At 50.7% G+C, this 19,470-nt stretch overlaps 1 protein-coding gene across 1 annotated transcript in view; it reads left to right on the top strand.

The window, feature by feature from the left end:
* The first annotated feature begins 6,402 nt into the window (after positions 1–6,402).
* The window catches only part of FAM208B (family with sequence similarity 208 member B), a 29,645-nt gene continuing 16,577 nt past the window's right edge, over positions 6,403–19,470 (top strand). Inside the window, exons 1-13 of the mRNA XM_026091109.1 lie at positions 6,403–7,062; positions 8,168–8,313; positions 10,238–10,333; positions 11,827–11,899; positions 13,365–13,456; positions 13,705–13,842; positions 13,971–14,095; positions 14,195–14,214; positions 14,318–14,417; positions 15,085–15,185; positions 16,062–16,165; positions 18,689–18,761; positions 18,868–19,133. Of these exons, the coding sequence (XP_025946894.1) occupies positions 7,014–7,062; positions 8,168–8,313; positions 10,238–10,333; positions 11,827–11,899; positions 13,365–13,456; positions 13,705–13,842; positions 13,971–14,095; positions 14,195–14,214; positions 14,318–14,417; positions 15,085–15,185; positions 16,062–16,165; positions 18,689–18,761; positions 18,868–19,133 (1,383 nt within the window). The 5' untranslated portion in view covers positions 6,403–7,013. The remainder of the gene's footprint in view (positions 7,063–8,167; positions 8,314–10,237; positions 10,334–11,826; positions 11,900–13,364; positions 13,457–13,704; positions 13,843–13,970; positions 14,096–14,194; positions 14,215–14,317; positions 14,418–15,084; positions 15,186–16,061; positions 16,166–18,688; positions 18,762–18,867; positions 19,134–19,470) is intronic.

Here is a 19,470-nt window from a genome sequence, read left to right as displayed (position 1 = left end):
GGTTAAATTTGGGGCAGACAAGCCGGGATCCTGCAGGCGGCGGAAATGGTGACCGAGCCGCCCCGTTCCGCAATTCCTTGGTGGTCTCCAGGAGCTTGGGAAAAAGGGGGGGAAAAAAAAAAAGCGTTAAATACGGTGTGTTTGGTCTCGCGGAAAGTGCTGTTTTTCCGCCTGAAGTATCGGTCTGCCTGAAAATCCGCTGCCGTTATAAGAAGAGGTGTAAGTAGCCACCTCGGGCTAGCGATGGTGCTGCCTGGCCCCGGAACTAGCGTTTCGCCCTGGTTTGGGCCGTTTTGGGCRTTTCCGTTAAACTCAGCCCAAGCGCGTTTTGTCCGTAGGGTCTCCAGTTCCCGCGCCGGCTTCGACGTCCCGCCGGGCTCTGAGCTGCGTCGGCACAACTCTTCCGATCGCTAAACTCACCTGGATTAAAAATAACCTCTTTTACGTGATTTTTTTTTTCCTTCCCCCCCCCAGCTGTGGTTTGCTGATTTTGTTCGTTACGCGGCCCCGGCTGTGGCGGCAGGGGAAGGGAACGAGCGTCGGGGCAAGGGGCTCGCGTAGGTCAGTGCGGCCGTCGAGAGAAATGTTTCCGGGATTATGGCTTTGGTGGAAACGCGCCAACATTATTGCATGAAACGCGGATATCGGTACTTCTCGGTTAAAACACAGCGACTGGTCATTAGCGCAAATTTRAGAGAAGAAAGTGAGACGCTTGTCTGTTTTGGCAAATGCCGTTTTGGCGCTTTTTTGGCTCTCTTTTTGATGGTCGAATAGTCACCCTCCGGTTTTGGTGGGATGTTCAGAGTTCAGGTGCATGCAGGGGGAATTTCAGTATTTCACGCCTTCACTTCCATTTTTACTTGAAACTACAAGTGCGTCTTGGTGCTATTGGTAATTTCTGTAGCCAAAGGGTCCGTTCAGCAGCTTCACTGCTGCGTCAAGCAGAACAAGAAACTGGGGGAAAGAGAGTCCACGCTAAAATGAGAGCGTCTGCAATGAGTAATGAATGCCTCAAAACRAACCTAAGGAACATTATGAAGGTTTTCGGCTTGCTCCTAAGCAAAAAGAATAAGTAATCGGTGATCTGGATGGGTACAGCTGCTGTTTTTCAGCTCTTTCCAGGTAGGATAAGCGTACGCCCAGTCTCTCCAGCCACAGACAATTTTTTCTTTTCCYAAATGGAAAATACGTGGGAGGGCTCAGTGTTGAGAAGGTCGTTTTTAACACGCGCAGTGTTGCTGTTGCCCTGACAAGGCTGCTTGCGTGTTAGGAAATCCTAGGCGTTGCAGCAGTGCGTGTGCGGTCRGCTTTACACCGCGTGCGCTTTAGATCCAGGACTTTCCTGGCGTCGATTTACGGGGTCGGCCCAGCGCCATGGGGCTGGGGTCCTGGGAAGCAGCAGGTAAAAAGCGGATTTTCTCTTTAGGTGCTGCGTGGTTGATCCCTATGCATGGGTTTCAACAGAGAGTGTGGGCTGCATTTAAGGCACCCGTGAAATGTAACCTAAGAAAGGGAGACTTAGTGTGTTTTTAGTTTTAGGGCCTGAGCGCTCTCTCCTGCAAGGACTGTCTCAGTCCGTCACGGCTCCTACGCCGGCTTGGAGGATCGTTTGGCTGGCTCGTTCTGCAAAGAAAGAGGCATCTTTAATTGTCTAAGTGCTAAAATAGCTGGCAAGGTGCTAGATTTGGGAAGAGTCCATGCAGACCCCTGCAGTTAAGTGAATCCACACCAAGCGGCAGCCCCATTTTAAGCCGATAGAAGAGGGGAGCCACGGCAGGACAGAGCAAACACACTTGGGACAAGCGCTTTGAAGAGCATCTGCTGAGATGAAAGGCAATGACAACTGCTTGAGCAGTGAATTAATGAGGGAAAACTTGTAATAACCAAATCTGCAATTACTTGAGCAGCTGGAGATAACAGGAGGGAGGTGATAAAATCACGGAGGTGTTGGCTGGAAAGGTCTTCTGGAGTAGGACTCCTGCTCCCAGGAGATGGTTTCACCAGTAGCAGACTAGTTTTGTCCAGCCAAGGATGGAGACCTCCACCTCTCTGTGGCCTGTCCCAAGGCTGCATGACCCTCCTGGAGAAAAATTTCTCCCTGATGTCCAGTGTGAACCTCCCAARCTGCAGCTTGTGGGGTTCCCCTTGTTTTACTGCCTGCCAGGAAGCCAGGAAAAGTGACTCCACCGGTTTTGTGACTCCCCGTCAAGGAGTTGTGGGCTTCAGTTAGATCTCTCCAGCCTCTTCTTCCCCAGACTAAACAGCCCCGCTCGCTTGATCTCTCCTTAAATATGTGTCTTACATGGTTGTGTTGGGGCTGCTTTCTTTGGGTGGGATTGTGGCCAAAAGGTGGTCTAAATAAATATTGTCAGGGCCTGATGCTGAGATGAAAAGCATTACAGAAGATCCTGCAGCCTAGAGCTCTGCATTCCTGGGCTTCCTGATCCCAGAGGTAATTTAAAATACAGTCCAGCATCTGTGATTTCTAACTTAGCAGCTATCACTGCGTCTCGCTGTGAAAGAGCGTTTTAAATATATCAAACCAGGAGATTGCAGAAGATACCTTCTCGCCCCAAAAGAGGACGTATTCCCCAGGTTTAAGGACAAAGATGTTGATTTAGGAGAACGTAGCTGCATCTGCCTGCTCGTTCCTTTTGGCTGATTGCAGAGGTTGAAGAGCCGTGCCTCCCCTAAATTCCCCCCTGCCCCAACAGTTCGAGCRCTCAGTTCTTCTCAGGGAAAATCGCTCCACGGTTAAGAGAGCTCCTGAATCTCCAAACAGGCTGACCGCTCTCTTCCTGCGAGTATGAGGAAACATCCGTTGCAGAGAGGTGGTTTGTAATTATCTGTTACCGTGATTTATTTGCTGGGGACCTAGAGCAGTTGCAGGATAATTGACTTTATGAAGTCAATTGCTGGCCTTACCCATGAGAGCACCGCACGGAATAGGAGATGCTTCCGACCGCGGTCACTCCGATGTGGCAGCACGTGTCCATTAGCTGGTGTAGACCTGACGCCCTGCTCACGGTACATCCAGTGCCACCTCTTCCATCCCCTGCAGGCAGCTACTTCTCCTTTCGTTTGCCAACAGACACACTCCTGATTTCTCCAGATGGGCTCCTCCATCAGCCAGAGGTCTTGTTTTGGCAGTCCCACGAGCACAGACCTGGCTCTGGTAGCCTGTCCCATGCCCAACATCTGCCCAGGGATGTGGTACGTCCCAGCTGTGCTGGCTCCATTGGTGCGTAGTTTAGATGAGATCTGTTACCGCGTGGCAGGTTCACCCAGCTTTGCTCAGTAGTAGCCCTAGAAATAAAAGGTTAGAAAAGTTGTCAGCGTCTCCAAGTGGAAAGGATGGGAAGGAGAACGGCGAGAAAGCAAAAGAGGGGGAGACTGGGAAGCAACAAAGGCTAAAAGTCGTCAGTAATGGTAGGAGCAGCAGGAACGGGGCACTTGGATGCAGGAGAGTCTATTTTGAGACCRAAGGGCTTTGAAGAACCCACACTAAAGCACAAGAAAACCCTGACGGGCTTGAGTATGCCAAAGCAAACAATTTCCTGCCGTCCGAGCTGCACCCGTCTTGCTCTCAGAAATGCCTGGGTGCCACAACTGCACTGTAGCACCCACACCAGGCCCCTCGGTGCAGGGCACCTGCCCCGTAGCAAGGATCTAGCTCACTGTGCTGCCCAGAGCCGTCCCGGGGGTCTGCCTCGGGCGACCAATTTGCAAGTACGTCTAATATCAGTTAGCCCTGGTAGTAGTCTGTGCTAAATCTCCTTGCCTGGCTGCTCCTGGCGAGCAAGCGTAGGCCTAATTTGCATTATGTCAATAATTAGAAATACTCTGTAGCAGCCTGATAATACGGAGGCGTCTTCCATGGTCAACATCTTGTAGGCATGGACAGCTTTGCAGGCGTAACTCATTCCTAATCCTAGACTTTTGTGGGAAATGGTGTGTTTGCTAAGCTGAGCGCCTATCTTGGCTTAAACAGAGAGAGTAAAGTGACTTGTAAGGAGAAGGGCTTCAGCACTAATGAGGCAAGGCTCGTTAAAAAAGTTGGGCCGTGCAGATGGTGGCTAAAAAGAGGTTCGCAGCTAAATATCTGATCAAGCATGTAATATCATGTGTTTTATAATGCAAAGCTAAACAAGACGGTTCATATAATTGTCATAATTACTGCGTGCTTGAGATGATGAAAAAGTGAAGTTGGGTTACTAACGAGCGAGAGCAGCAAAATCAAGATGGGCGATGATAAAGAGAAAGTAGACTTTGGCAGAGCCAAAAAAGTGGTACGGACATCTATTGGGAGGATGGTCTTAAGGCATCTCAGCTTGTGGTATGTGAACTATTAATGGCACAAAGTGGCATGGTGGTCGGTGGTTGGTGTTAACCAGCGTGGTGGCAAACTTTGGGGGATTTGATGTCATTCAAGTGTCTGCGCCAAGCRCTAGAAGAAATTTAAGATGAAAAAAGAAGGAAAAACAAATCTTATTCCCTCTACAAGTCTGTACTAGCAAGTGGTTCAAAAGCCATTTGTTGCGCTCCCGGGTTGGCTTTGGAAGTCCCACRTGATGGGGCCACCCGGAGGTCGCGTGAAGACGGATGAGCCAAAGGAGGACCCTCTTTTTGAGACAACTGTGTTGCATGGCCTAGGCTGGCCCTGCCGATTTACATCCAGCACCGGCAGGAACCCTGAACCGAAACGGGGAGCGTGCGGCTGCTGGGAGCGCCCGGACCGGCGTCCGCTCTCAGGGCACGTCCGCTCAGGCTGTCTTTGGCYGAACGCTCTGCAAAACGAGACATGTCGAGACATTGCTGGCGTGATCGGGGAAGAAGAGTTGAAGGAGCTGGCTTTGTTTAGTCTAGAAAARCCCCAGAGGAGGAAGGAGCGTGAGAGCAGCTTTCCGAGAAACACTCCTGGAGGGAGGTCGGCTTTTGCGCAGCCGCGGAGATTGGCCTTCGCTGCAGTCCAGTGTTAATAGCTGCAAAGATGACTGTTTTGCTCCGTTGCTGTCAGAGAAGGAAATCGCCTGGATGCCCATCCCCTCCTGGAGGAGTTCGGAGYGCGGATAATGCCCGCTGTGGCTTCACGTGGGCCGTGCTGGTTCCTCCAGGTCTGCTCCAGCTGCCGACGCCGTCGGGGTGGTGGTGGTGGCCYGTCCAGGCTGCTCGGAGGGAAACGGCCGCTTTCGCTTTTGCTTCTGTTCCAGGCACTTTCACTTTCGCCTCCTCGGAGCCTGCCCGGAACCTGCGGCAGCCTCGTGCTCCCGCCCGGGGACGCRCAAAACAAGGATGCCGGGGTTTGGCACGTGTTTCTGTGAGCGYGGGCTCCTCCGTAGGGTGCGGACAGGACTGAAGGAGCCTCTTAAACCGGAAAGGGGAGATGAGGGTTGCAGCGAGCTGCCGGACCTGGTGGCACCCTCTTTCGTCTCACGCATTTATGTATTACTGTGGAAACTTGTTTTGTTTTGTTTTGTTTTTAGGCTTTCCGTCGTTTTTACGCTGCAGCCAAACTTTTCGGGAACACGAGGAACAAACGTTTGAGATATCATCTGCAGAACTGCTGTTTGGGATGCGTTTCCAAAAGCTTCCCAGGCTTTTTTTTTTTTTTTTTTTTTTCCTTAAGATCTGCCAGCTAGAGAAGTGTTTTTTCAAGACCCTTGATGATCACTTACAGGAGGTTTCATAAAAATTAGGAGTTTATTTAGGTAAAAATTTTTTTTTTTTTTTTTTTTTTTAAGGCCTTTGGTTTTTAACCCCGAAAGATGCTGAACATCCAGTGCTTTTGCTGGCTTTAGCTGCCCCACGCCCTCAATATGCGTTTTACTCCCTTTGGGACTTTTAACCCTATAATCTTTCTTTGTAAACTCAATGCCTCACATTGAGGACACGCACGGCGGACTCCCAGCTCACGCATTTAGACATGGCCTTTYCCATCCCCTAAGCCCCCAAATTTGTCGATGGTGCAGTTGCAAGGCACTGTTCGTAGGAAGAGCAGAACATCGTACCTAGAAAAAGGAGATGATTTAGAGCTGTGAAATGAGATAGCGCCAGTTGCAATCCTGTGTTTTTGGGACGTACTGACAAGAACCTCCACTAAAAATTGGTGCCAGGTCATCTGGAGATATTTGGAAGCAACTAGCATTTAGTCATTCGTAGATGACGCTGAGCAACCAATGCGATACGGCTGGGAAAAGGGCAAATGTGAGAAAGATCAGTCGTCCTGGGTGGGTTATTTCCAGTAGACGGGGAATGCCCAGGCCCCAGGGATGCTCCTCTGGCATCGTGGTCCCAACTGGCCTCACCGCTTGCAGGAAGCAGGAGTTGACCCCGGTCCAGGAGCAGAAAGGTCCCTCTCCCGGGGAGAGAAAACACTAAGAATACTGAGATATATCGGGAGGACCTCTTTGTTTTATTTTTCATTTTTCTGCTCTCGAGGGCCGAACCGGGTTGACCTGCTTTTGCACAGCTCCTGCCTAATGATCAYGGAAGCATCACCTGGAAGTGGGACGTTGGGAAAGTGGATACGAAAAGGCATAAAAGACGTACGTTCCCCAGAGCGAGGTTAAGAGAGGCAAAAGCACTTCTGAAGATTTTCTTTTTCTTTGCTTCCAGTTCCCATTCCTGTCCGTCCTCTAACTGCTTTTACGAGAACCACTTTTAAACTTGCTTTTGAACCGTTTCCCTCTGCCTTTTCTCCTTGTCCACATTTGTCCTTGCTCGACACAAAACAGACCCTGTCTCCCTTCCCGTTAAGTCCGGTAGTGCAGGCTCACTGCATTGGGTTTTAGTGACGTAGCTAAATGCATTAAATGCACCCAATTCAAACTGTTTTTTTTTCTCCCTGGTTTTGTGTTAGATCCTTTTTTGGCCTCGAGGAATTTGAGAGGAATAACAAGATTTGCGGCAGGGGGAATTTTTCTGTCTTTTTAATCGAGGGGGAAAAAAAACAGATAAAAACTTAGCCTTAAAAATAGAGTCAAAACCCCAGAGAGGTTGCAGGGTGACATCTGATGCTGCCTTACTCCTCGCCGAAGGAACCTGGGCCTTTCTGCTTAGGAGGTAATACTGAGACCTTAACTATTTGTCTTCAAAACCTCTGTGAGGTTTTCCTTGGAGAGCCACCGGCACGCAAAACCTGTTCTTCCGGTGGGATTTGGAGATTCCACCGTTCTTTCCTTGTAGATTRTTGTTTCAAGTTCACAAGGTCATAAAAATAGCCCTTTTAAGCACCTCAGTGCTGCAGTCGCTGCTTGAGGTTTGAAATCTCATGAGTCATCACCCGTAAGAAAGGTTTTAAAACCTGCGAGAGAGACCAAGCCCAGGATTTCCTGTATTTCTAAGTGGCTGCTTTTTTTWAATACTTGGATTTTAGCACCTGTAAAACCAGAGGCTGCAGAGTTTTCTTTTGTTTCTGGTCCCGTTCGTAGCTTGCAAAGTGCTTTGGCATCTCTTCTTGTTGGGTAGCGTCTCATGGGGGTGGTTTCCTTGGGAGATGCCTGGGCAGAGCGTGGTCTTTGGGAAAGCTCTGCCCGTACTGCAGCAGTGCTGGTGCCGGGGATGCCGAGCACGGAGCAGCAGCGTGCGCTCATCCCTCCTGATGGTGCTTTGCACCTCCTTGGAGCAGCTGGTCACGACTGCACGAGAGTTTGAAGGAAGGCTTGCGTTGAAGGCCACGTTCACTCAAGACCTGAGGATCTTTATAACCAAGCAGATAACTCCAAGAGACTAGTCTGACCACGCACCGGGATTTTCTTGCACCCTACAAGAGAGTGCAACAAATCTGAGTCACTTTTTAGCRCAAGGGAGAACTCTGGCCTGCTGAGAAAGCACAAAGTTAATTTACGACCAGGTCTTGCTTTTAGCGATCGTTAAGAATTTCCTTTTCTCCTTTTGCATAGGAAGAGTTCCAAAGCTCTCCAGAGGAGCTGGAGAGCACCTGGCTAGGACGCAGACAGGGCTTTTCTGTCTTGTTAGGGAGAGYGAAGAGAAAGCAGTGGCTAGAGATGGCTCCTGAAGCTTGCTGGCAAATGGGGAGCTCGTGTTCCTCCTTCCTGAGGGCAATTTAACTCGCAGGCGAAGTCTCGTGGGTTGCRTGGCTGGAGAGGAGCCATCTGGGGATGCCCAGAGTTAATATTTGCACCTGCTTATTGCTTTCCTCCTCCAGGTTTGCATCCGGAGTCAGAAGAGTCGAGTTCCCTTTTGCAGACAGCGGTTTCGGTGCTGCAGAGCTCCTACTTGGACTGTACATCTCGGGACGGTTTTCAATACAGCCAAGCAATTCTGGTGGAAAACGATGTTTTTCTAAACGAGGTGAGGCCTGTGGGAGAGCAGGGCATTGCTGGAAGCTCAGGAGAGGCGTAGGGTCCCCCCGTGGGGCTGTTGGAGTCTCTAAATGCTGGTTTATTGGCAGATCTTTGTGTCTTTCCTTAGCAGCATGGGGCTGAGCTGCCTGTCTCGTTGGGGCTCTGTTTGCAGTTCCTGAACGGGCAGAGCCTTTGCTTTGCTTTCTTGCTTTTCTTCCTTCCCGATCGGATGAGGAACGAAAGATCAACGCAGCCAACGTTGCCAAAATTCAGCAGCAGATGCTGCTGGGGCGGAGCAGGCCTTCAGGGGCAGGTTGAAATGCTGGTTTGGTATCTAGCAGGGGAGCTTTACCGGCATTTTATGTCAAGTCTGAGCTCTGCTGATTCACAGCAAGGCGGGTTTCCGCACGGTGTTTCTCTGCTGCCCCTCGCCCCTGTGCAGGCACCAGTTTTGACCCCAAGTTTCCTGTTCTCCAGCTGGATGGGGCAGGTATGGAGCCACTTTTAAAACTCCTCCGTACCCACAGTCCTGTTGTCGTTGGTGTGGAGGACAAGCTGTCTTCTCCAAGAACCGGAGGGGTCTCAGCAAGTCTGCTTCTTGTCATGAATTAAGTAGAGCTTAGAAATCTTGGCTGCTTAGATCTGAGATAGTCACTGCAGAGCTGGGTAAAAAACTGTCCTTTCTTGATTATATCGTGGAACACAAGGCTGGGAACGCACAAATCAAGTTATCTGTTGATTTGTCTGTGACTTTTAAGGTCAAAATAGGACTGAACATCTCTACAAGCCACTGAACCTGAAAAAGCAGTGATGAGACTATTGTTTTCTTATCTTTTAACCCCATTTTAAAAATCCTGTCCTTGCACAATTTAACTTCTTTTATTAAAACACCCAAAACTAAAACCAAACCCAGCTCTCTGCTTTCTCATGTGACATCCTCCCTGGCTGCACTGTGAACAGGCTCCGCTTCAAGTTGAATCGGTGGGCAAAAGAAATTGGAGTAATGCCTGGTTTGGCTAGAGCTGAACCCTCTGAGCTGCAGCAGCGTGATAGCGCCAGGCCCTCTGCTCGAATGRTCTAGGCTTCCCCATCAGTGGAGAGAGAAGGAGAGAGGTGCCACCAAGCATCGCCTCCTCTGCAGGCATTTGGAGACAACTTGTCTTCCGATGGCCAGCGCTGGCCACTGAACGCGATGCTTGACCGTCCCACGTGCTGGTTGGTGAAACGAGCTCCCCGGGAGCCCGATGACGTGTGGCGAGAGGGGGAACGTGGAGCGAGGTTTGACTTCCATGGGGCGAGCGCAGCTTCGTTCACCTCTGCGCTGCAGCCTTGGGCAGGGCTGGCTGTGCCTCACGTCTCTCAGGGGACATTAAACATGTTCTGCTGGGGCTGTCCAGGCAGAAGGAAGTAAGCAGCTGTGCTATGACCTGTAAAACACCCGCGTTGGTAAATGTGTGTGTGTGTTTTCAGGTTGGCGAGATGTTAAATACCCGTAGAGTTAAGTGCAAGCCACCCCAAATATTTAATTACCTCTGGTTACTGCTTGCAGCACACTTTAGTATCTTTAGAGGAGTTGGGTGGTGCATGAACCGTTCGCAAGGGACAGACAGAGGCGGTTTGTCTCCCCACAGGCAGCCACCACCTACGAGCAGGCAGGATGGCGTAGGTGGGCTCCAGCCTGGCAGGGGACACGCAGAAAAATGCATGGATTGGGATCCCTGTGGTGGGAGGCTGGATGTGTGTGCGCACGGGGAAGAGAATGATGTGTGGGCACCTGGGCTGGGCGCATTAGTATCCAGCTGCCCTATAGTGACCACGGCTGGAGGTACGTGGGACACGCTGTCTACATGCCGTGGGTTCTCCGTACCAAGCTGGGTCGCTTGGCTCTGGCTTGAACGGACTAGAACAAAGTGTCCTTGTGTCTTCTGCAGCTCAAAGCTTTTGCCCAGGCCAAGGAAGCCGCCGGCTACAGCCAGGAGGAGCTGGAGGAGACCTTCGCGTTTCTCCTGTTTGATAACGAAGAAGAGGTAACCTGAAACGTTTTCTCAGCATAAATAGTCCAGAGCAGGCTGTGAAAGTGACTCCTGGGGGTTTTCGAGGATGGATCTTATTTTGGATCTCTCTAATCGATTACTGTTGTTTGAGGTCTGGCTGTCTCTTTTGCCCTCTGCAGGGAGATAAAAGGAGCTTTCCTTTTTCCCAGTGGGTTTGYAGGCCAGTACAGGCAGGTGAAACCTTTCAGGTACACACAGAAGGGGAAAAAACCTTTGTGGCAGAAGGCAGGAGTTTATCAGGTGCTTTTGGACAAGGTCCCTTGGTTTTGCCGTCTACATGGAGAAAGAGCCTGACACAGCTCTTGAGAAGTAGTTATTCTTGCCCRTGTTTCATGAGGATGCTTTTGATTTTGTGGGAAGAGTTTGTCTGCACAGAGATGATCGGAGAGTCGGGGAGACTCATGGGGATTCACTTTTGACATCAATTAGTGATACCGTGTTAGGTCACTGTAGCGATGCTTTTGTTCGGGATGAGAGCGGCCTGAATGCGGTTTGGTTCTGCTCGTTTTGAATTGGCTACGCCAAAGTAAACCGCTTTCGATATCCGTTCGGGAGTGGGAATCGCCCCACTTCATTTTAGCCACTTGAAAGTTAGCCCAGCCTGTGCCAGCTGGCTCAGCTCCTTGTTTAGTCCTAGCAAAGAGGGAGCTCTCCAGAGGGCAGTTTGGCCAGGCCTAACAAGAGGCATGCAAAACCCTCGGGCTAAATTCCTCTCCGGAGGCRCCTCTCTTTCTCTGCTATTCAGAAGGGGAGCCTAGTTGGCTAATCTAGACTTGACACTTGTTAAAGCGTCAAAAAATGAGGTGAGGTGAACGCCCCGTGTTGTTTGTAAAAGGACTGAGTGCAGTTTGGCTGACGCGGTTTTATTCCTCACCCGTAATAAATTCATATTAACTTCTCCTGTTGTCACTCTTTGGCCGATATCCTAAAGGTCTTCGCATGCTTAGATGAAAACATTTTGGAAGGGGATTAAATCAAACCCAGTGAGACACTCTCAAGGCAGAGTAGTTGTGCCCGTGCAGGAGTGAGCATGGAGTAGAAAGTGCACTTTGCMTTCACACCGGGTCCCTTGCATTTATTTTTCCATGAATTCTCCATGCAGATAAAGAAAGTGCAAAGTCCAGCCTTGCACTTGCAATAGTCTCTGGAGATGCTGGAATTTTTCCAGATTTTCCTAACTTTTCTCCTTGTCCCACAAATGTAGAAAATGCTTCTGTTTCCCTGGAGGTTGTTGTAACAACACTTGATAAGTAGATCTCARTATTTAGTGCATGAAACCACAAGTTTTCTTTCTGTTGACTGCAGAGACGTTGAATTCAGTTGTGTTTATAGCATGGGATTGACTTGCAACACATAAGCGTTTGCCTGTTGAAAGGATTTTGCCAATCGCTGCGCTACGGATTTCAGTAACTGCGTCCCTCATCTTTGAAAACAGATGGTAAAAGAGTCTGTCTCTTGTTTTGAAGGCAAAAGAGGTGTGTCAGATAGGCCTCCGCATAAACACCAGTTCCATTTCCACGCTCGGCGACCCGGCAAAAGGTAAGATTCCCGTTCAGAGGACCAAGAGGCCTGTTCGCTGTTCTGGGGACATTGTCTCCTTTAAAAACAAAAGCCAAAGCCCAGACAAATTCCTGGTCCTGCCTTGTTATTAACTGGAAAAATCCACAGAGACTCCTCTGTTTCTCTCATTTGAAGTTGCGTTCGTTTGRATCAAGCAAACAACGGTGTTTTCCTCCTGCCCGCTCATCCGGAGCGGGGTGGGATCTTCCCGAGGGAACGTGTCACCTCTTCTCCTCCCCATTTCAGGTTTTTTCTCCCTTGTTAAGAGCAACCTTTGTCACCAAAGTGGCTTTTTGGCACTTCTCCCCCCCAGCTGGCTYCTCAGAGTCCCTTTGCTGAGCTTTTGCCAGCGGTCCTGTTAATAACCGGAGCAAATCGTCACGTGCCAAAGCCCTTTACGCTCTGTGCTTGCTCCTTGTTCCTTGCTCCAAGAGCTGAGGCCTCAAGCGTACAAAGACGCACAGCACGGGACACGTTACTCAAAGAAATCCTTTTGCCAGGAGCAGAACGTCTCCCGGTGCTTGTCCGGGAAGTCTTCGCAGGCCTAGACACCTGCTTACTTAACAGTAGATAGCAATGAATGCAAAACCAAGCAAGAGTGCGATTGCTTATTTTTCTGTGCCTGTATCTTAGTCCCTTAATCCCACATCTCGGTCCCGCTGGGCTGAGATGAATGTTACGGCCTGTATAATCAGCTGCCTCTTTTCCGTAGCCCTCCCCCTGCCCGCTCCCCGTTTGCTCCCCCCGGTGCACTCCTCTACCCAGCTTGTCTGCAGAAATGGAGCACGAATGAAGAAACCCCCTGCAATAAATCCACSTGCGACATGCTCCGGGCATGGAGAGAGGCTGGGGATAAGTCCGAATGGGCCGTGTCACAGGGTAAAAGGTTTACGCTGGCGCCCGGGACGCAGAAGGGCAATAAAGAGCTGGGGAAGGGGCCTGGAGGGTTCGTGCTGTGCCACGGGCCTGCCCCAGCGCCCCTGCAGCATGTGCTCCCCAAATGTAMACCTTCGTGCTACCTTTGTGCAGCTCCAGACGGAGCAAAGGACCTGCCCCGCTTCCAGTCAGACCCAGAAGTCCTTTACCAGATCTTCTTTTTAGACACAAGCCCTTGCTTGGGGCATTTTCATGCTTCGTAGGGGTGCAAGCAAAATTGACTTCTCCTGGGCCGTTTTCCTCAGGAGAAACCCAAGGTGTTTGCTCACTCCTTGTCTAGAGGAACAGATAACGCCGCGCCRCGCCAGCGGTCAAAAAGAGGAAAAGAGCCAAAAAGAGTCTCACCCTTTTTAGGGCAGCGAGTGCCAGCGCCGCTGTGGTTTGCAGCTGGGTGCTGGCTCTGCAGAGAATCCAGTTTGCCCGAGGAATGTCCTCGCTGCAGGCTTTTCAGCRATCAGCGTTACTAGGTGGAGCATTCGTGTTATTTTGCGTTGCTTTGTTTTCACAGGCGTTTACATTTCCAAGTATGCAGACTACCTCCATCCGAGACCCTGGTATCAYGGAAAATCGGGCTACATTGTCATTTTTAAGCTGATCAAGGTAAAATGCAAGTCTTTGTTTTTACRTGGAATGGTTCGCAGAAATCACTGGGTAGTGCAGGCGGTTTTTAAGGACGCGTTGGCACCCTACCATAACTGTGACGGGGCAGGGTGTAAAATCAGCTCTGCTGACAGCTCGTTTTTGTCTTTGGGGAAAAGGAGCCTTTTAAAATACATCTCTGCCAACAGTTTGGCGCGCGARTATACGCATCTGTTTTTATTTTATTTTTTGTAAATGTGCTGGCACAGGGAAAGGTCAAGGCAGTATGCGAGAATTACACTACCAGCTATACCTGCCCGTCCCCAGGCTACGACTGTCACATCGCCRTGAGCAGAAACAACATATCCTCGAAGACCAGCCACTTCCAGGCCTTTGAGCTGAGCCAGGTACGAGGTCTCGCAGGAGAACTGCGCAGACGACTTATTTGCGGGCCACGGGGGAATACAGCGCGGGGCGAGCTGCCTCGCTCGCTCCTCCGTGTGTTTTCTCATCTGTGTTTCCCTTCTCCCCCCAGTATTACGTGTATGAAGTGTCCGACRGCGGCATTGCCGAGCGCCCCAGGCAGATCTGCCCGTACATAGTCATCGCCTGTCAGTACCGGGAGCCGAACGGGATGCCTGTCTTAGCTCGCGAGAGCCTGTAAGCAGCTTGCTGTCGTTCTGAAATAGCCAGTCGCTTTTGTGGGCTGGTTTCCCTTTCCCACTGCTAAATATCCCTCTTTTTCTCCCTTTTCTTTAGACCTGAACTTAATCACAAAGGTAAGAGCGTCTGGCGGTTGCTTTCGTTTTGCAAATGCACCTCTCTCTGTTTGCCTCCCTCTTCTCTCCTGTTTCCCTGAGCTTTTTTTCCTTTTGCCCGTAGCGTCTTACTGCCCATGGAGGGGGCAGCTCTCCATCCGAGGCCAGCTCCTGTGCAACATCGCCCTGCGGACCCCGTACAGCTCCACGATCCCAGCCCAGCTGTACGTAGCCTCTTTCTCTTCTTTCTGTGCAAGTGAAGAGGGGCGGTGAAGCATTAAAGCTGCTGGTGGTGAGCGTTTTGGGGTCGCCTTTGGGCCCTTAGCAGGCAGGACTGCTGCCAGCATCTGCGTATCTGCGTACCAGCGATAGCCAGCTTTGCTTCTCCTGCCCCATCCTTTCCTCGCGGTTGTACCAGCTCAGRCCCTGAGCTGCAGCAGGAAACAGGTGTATTTTGCCAGCACTTTGCTGTATTAACTGGGGATGTTTATTCCAAATCAGTTATTCCTGCTTGGGCTTTTTCTCCTTGCGAGCAGCGGGCTTGGTGGTGACGCAGCCGGTTGTGTCTACAGACYGGCACGATGGCAAATAAAGTATTGAAGTAACTAGTGTTCAAAAAAATGAGATATTTAAAATCTTCAGTAGTCAGAAACCAACCGGCAAGGAGCAATTTGAGACAGACGGTAACGGAGACACCAATACCAGGGTTTGGAGATGTTTCCAAATAGRATCCTCAAATCAGCAAAGTGTTGAGCACGCCACTCCTCTGGCCTTCTCCAGAGCTGYGTTGTTTGGTTTCACGGTGGTGGAGTAACCTGGGGCCTCTGCTACGCTTAACCCTGAGAGCCTTTTACGCTTCCTATCTCATCCTCTACTGCTCTCTCCCCACAGGCCTCCCAACCTGGACATTAACCACGTCATGGGTTTATCCGACTTGAAGAAAAAGCTACCAGAAGCTGCGTTTGGGAAAAGCAATTACGTCGAGAAGGAAGGTGAGTGTAAAATCCGCCGGCGTGATGAGTAACAGCTGTCTGGCGTTGTGCCGTAGGAATTGCTGCACTGGGTCAGAGCGCAGGCCCACGTAGCCCCAGGTCCTGTCTTGGATGGTGGCTGCTTGCAGATATGCTGGGAAAGAGCTCAAAGCGGGATAGGGAGGGAGAGCTTGGGAAGAGGCAGGGATTGCTCTGCAGTCGGAAGAAATAAAAGCAYAGATTTGGGGAAGGGAGGGAACGGCTCTGCTGTCCCCTTAGCGTTGCTACAAGACCCTGTGTGCCTGCGGTCACCTGCTGCCTGTCCTGGCCAGTGCCGGGTGGGGAGGAGGGTGCCCTTTCCTGGCTCTAGTTACGCTTTGGGGTTTGTGCTGCYGATCGCTTTTTGGGAGGGAGTTTTGATGAGCCTGGCAGCTCTCGGCCCCAAGGTGATGAGCTCCCAACGGCTGTCAGTGGAATTTTGCTGTGGGATTCAGGAGGGAGTAAGGTTAGTCCAAGGTCTTGCATTTGCTAACCTTCCTTGGGGATCAGCCTGTGGAATAGGGATGCTCCATAGCGGGAGAGAGTATGGCGGGTGAGGATGAGATATTTCTATCTGAAAGGCTTCCGGTCTCTGTTGGAGCACCCAGCAGCATCGGTTAAATTGCTTTTGCTAGCTGCAGTGATGAGATAGGAAACATCTCCCATGAAGTGTGGGCTGAAGAGGAAGCTCACTGTGGTATGAATTCATGTACCAGCTTAGGAAATCTTGATAACCACTGTTTTAAAACGCAGTTTTTCCACCCCTTGCACACCCATCTCCATGTTACAAGAGCGTTTGTTCATTGAGGGTTCATTTAAGAGTCACTATTTCAACATGAGATTCTGTTTTGTCTGCAGTGTGTTTTCAAGGCATTTACTTCAGTCTGTATGAAGTGGAAATATCAAATAAGGATCATCATAAAATGGATGAATTATTACAAAACCTAAAGGAAAAAGACTTGGTAAGAATTTTAAAGATTGTCATTCTGGAAGGAAAGTCATTTTTTAAATGATACTTGAAAGGTCTGTTGAAACTTTCRGGAACGTTATTCACAGATTCTGAAGTAACACCAAGTGGAACAAATGTCCCTGCTTTAAGTATTATTTTTATGCTTCGTTATTCTCAGGCATAGTTTATTTTTTCTGTATACAAACTGTTAGCTGAAGATCACCCGCGGCGAGCTGTGAACTGATCTAGGGTGAGAAAAATGGCACACGGAGCAGAAGGCTTTATACCAGGCAAACCTCTTCTGYGGCTACGTTTAGGCCAGAGGAGATTATTATTTTGAGTTGTCTTTATTCATGATTTTTCCCATTGCATTGCAAACAGCGTAGTTTACAAGCGCTGCAATGGGATTTAATTTATCGAGAAAGCAGAAGCTGAAYCCCCAATGCTAGAATGATGATTCTGAGCAAAAGATGGGAGCTGTCACRTGCTTTCTCCCTGGTGGCTGAGAAATAGCACCCACGCAGCTAGATACTCACAGCTGCGCTGCCGAAACCTCACACGCTTCGGGGAACTCTGAGATGTTGAGATTTATCCTTGCTCTGAAGGGGAATTTCCCCTCTCGTCGCCAAGGACTGACAGCCAAGGACTTATATTATCTGATGAGGCTTCTTCCAGCACGCTGGGGTCTTTCTGCTCCCCGCACGATCGTCCCAGCTCCTGATGACCCCAAGGGATGAACGTTGCCCCCGGAAGAGTGCAGCACCTGCGTCTGCGCTGAGATTTGTGGTTGGGTTGGATTTGGCTTCGCTGCCGTCGGTTGCTGCGTCACGTCTGATGYTTCCCGTAAATCCAGAATTGTAAATTCATGGCTGCAAGCATGCAGCTGGCCGGGCGCCTCCTCCCCTCCGTATGAACTGGCAGCGATCCACGGACTGCCTGGAAGCGCTGTCGCCATTGTAGCCCACCGGTGTGCGGCTCCCCACGTCCGCAGCCRCCAAGGGTTAGATCCTGCATCCCGCCAAGCCTCGGAGAGCCGGACTCCCTAGAGGAGCCGGCGAAGATGAGGTGGTTGAGTCGTGGCYGCGAGCGGTTTGGTTCTGAAAGCCGATGGGAGCATCGTTTCCCTAGAGGTTCCCAGCCCTCGTACGCGCATCAAACCGGATTAAAACATCTCCCRTGTTTCAGTGAGGAAGCGACGTGCTTCTTCCCTCCCCTTGACCTGCTCCCGAGTGGCCAGCGGGTGAATGTGCTTTCACGGCAGCTCCCAAAAGTGCGAGTGAAATGCCTTGAAAGGGAATATCCTTTCCCTTCCAGCGATGCCTCAGCCGGACACCATGGAGTGAAAGTGGAAGGGTGCCTGGGGATAGGTGGGGTTGCCCGAGGCCAGCTGCACCCATCTGCGTGTGAGGTGACTTCCGTCCGCTCCGTGTTGGCRGCTGTGGGTTTGACTTTCCTCCTTACGTTGCTGAAAGTTGACCTATTGGTGAGAAACCACAGCTGTTTTATTGAGCTGGATTTACGCAGGGGAAATTTTGGCTTTTATCCCTTCTACTTGAAGACAAGTTGGCTTGAGACAACTGAATCAGGAAGCTGCTGTCCTGAATAGTGAATGTTACACTCAAATTGTTTGGTATTTCCAAAGTTGCTCTGCTGTCACTGGAGAAGGAGGTTTGCTCTATCTGTGGCTGTGGGGATCAGTCCAGTCCTCTGTCATGTCCAAATGTGTCGGATGGGATCAGCCAAGTTTCACAGAGCGTTAGAAGCCTTAAAGTTATTCCATTCCTGCAAGTTTCCTGAAAAGAGACATCTGCACGGAGGAAGGAGACCCAGATGAGTGCTGCCGTGAAAGGAAAGGCAGCCCCCGCCGAGGTCTGAGATGAGGCACCAGAAAACACCCAAACACAAGAAAAGCCTCAATAAGCGCACGTGTCTTTTCAGACGTGCAACCGTGCAGCTTCGAGATGGAGCCACGGGAGCTTCGTCGACTCAGCGAATGTTTTTTTTCACATATTTATCGATACTACTGCTGCTGCTATAAGGAAGCTGCGTGGATTGAACTTCAGCCGAGCTCGTGGCTGCCACCGTTGGTTGTGTTTTAGCAGAGSCTGGTGTCCAGCTTTGCTTTTCCTGCTGGAAAAAACCCTCCCCTTGTGGTGATGAGAGCTCTTCCTGGCTGAGGTGCCCAGGAGCTTCTGAACTGAAGGGGCTAAAATGATTAGCCTTGTGCATTAATTGCAACCAGTTCAGCTAAGTATGTATATATATTTTTAAGAAACAGATGAGAGGAATTTTGGAGCTGAACAACAACATAAACGGACTACCCCATCTCAGGGTTACTGGTCCCAGTTGACCCAACTGGCATAGCCCGAATAGTGTCCAGTAAACTGCCCACTGACCTCCTCAGCAGGGAGCAAGCTGGTGGTGTTGGTGCATGTTTGCCATCAATCAGTGCCTGTTAACAGTCCTGCCGAGCGATATTAAGTTTGCCTGGGAGGGAAGGGAGAGGTTGTTCTAACTTGGCGTGTGTTTGTTCTAGGCAATCATCAAATATTTACAAGATCAAGGAGTTCTTATCCTCCTCACATCCGCTGCCTTGACGCGAGACGACGGTAAGACACGACCACGTAGAAACCAATACATGGGATGACATCTCCTGCTCTGGTTTGGAAAGGGAGGATGGACGCTCTCCATCTAAACGAAACCTTTCTTTCGYAGCGTTCGACCCCGAGGAGCCCGTCAGCCTCCTGGCCTTGTTTCTGTTCGCCTCGTCCCGGTCAGTGTGTCTGAGAGGTAGGGAGGTCCCCTCTGCTGCCTTCGGTCGCTGTGTTTTGAGTGCAAAATCCTCGCCAGGAGGTCCTCGCAGACGCGGTCCTCCTGAAGAGCCAGTTTCTCTGCTCAGCCCCCCCCCAGAGCTTTCGTGCAAGGAGGTTGTTCAGCTGCAGGTGCTGAGCACCCTCGCGAGGGCCCTGGAGGGGAGATCGGCACCAGCTCGCTGACTACGCTGCTTTTAGGCTGATCTAAACCAAGGTCCCCACGTCTCACCCCTTCGCTGCAGGCCCTCGCCCCTTTACAGGGGGTCGATGCGGGTGCAAAATAATCCTTTTCCCCCCTCTCAGCCACTTCTCATCAGCATCTGCTCCATGAACTGAGTCACGTGCGTGCGCGGCCTGGCTTCCATCGCCGCGGGTGCAGGGGAGCCGTGCTCGGGAGGGCGAGACGACACAGGGCGCTCGCTGGGCCCCGCGCCGAGCTGACGCGATTTGCTATGCCGGCAGGAAAATAGCCTGCCCTAAAAAATAAAGCGAGCGGTTTTCCGCC

The sequence above is a fragment of the Apteryx rowi genome, unplaced genomic scaffold (genome assembly GCF_003343035.1).
Source record: "Apteryx rowi isolate R43461 unplaced genomic scaffold, aptRow1 scaffold_9, whole genome shotgun sequence".
NCBI classification, from domain to species: Eukaryota; Metazoa; Chordata; class Aves; order Apterygiformes; family Apterygidae; genus Apteryx; species Apteryx rowi.
Note: the sequence above shows the minus strand (reverse complement) of the source record. Positions and strands in the feature narration are given on the sequence as shown.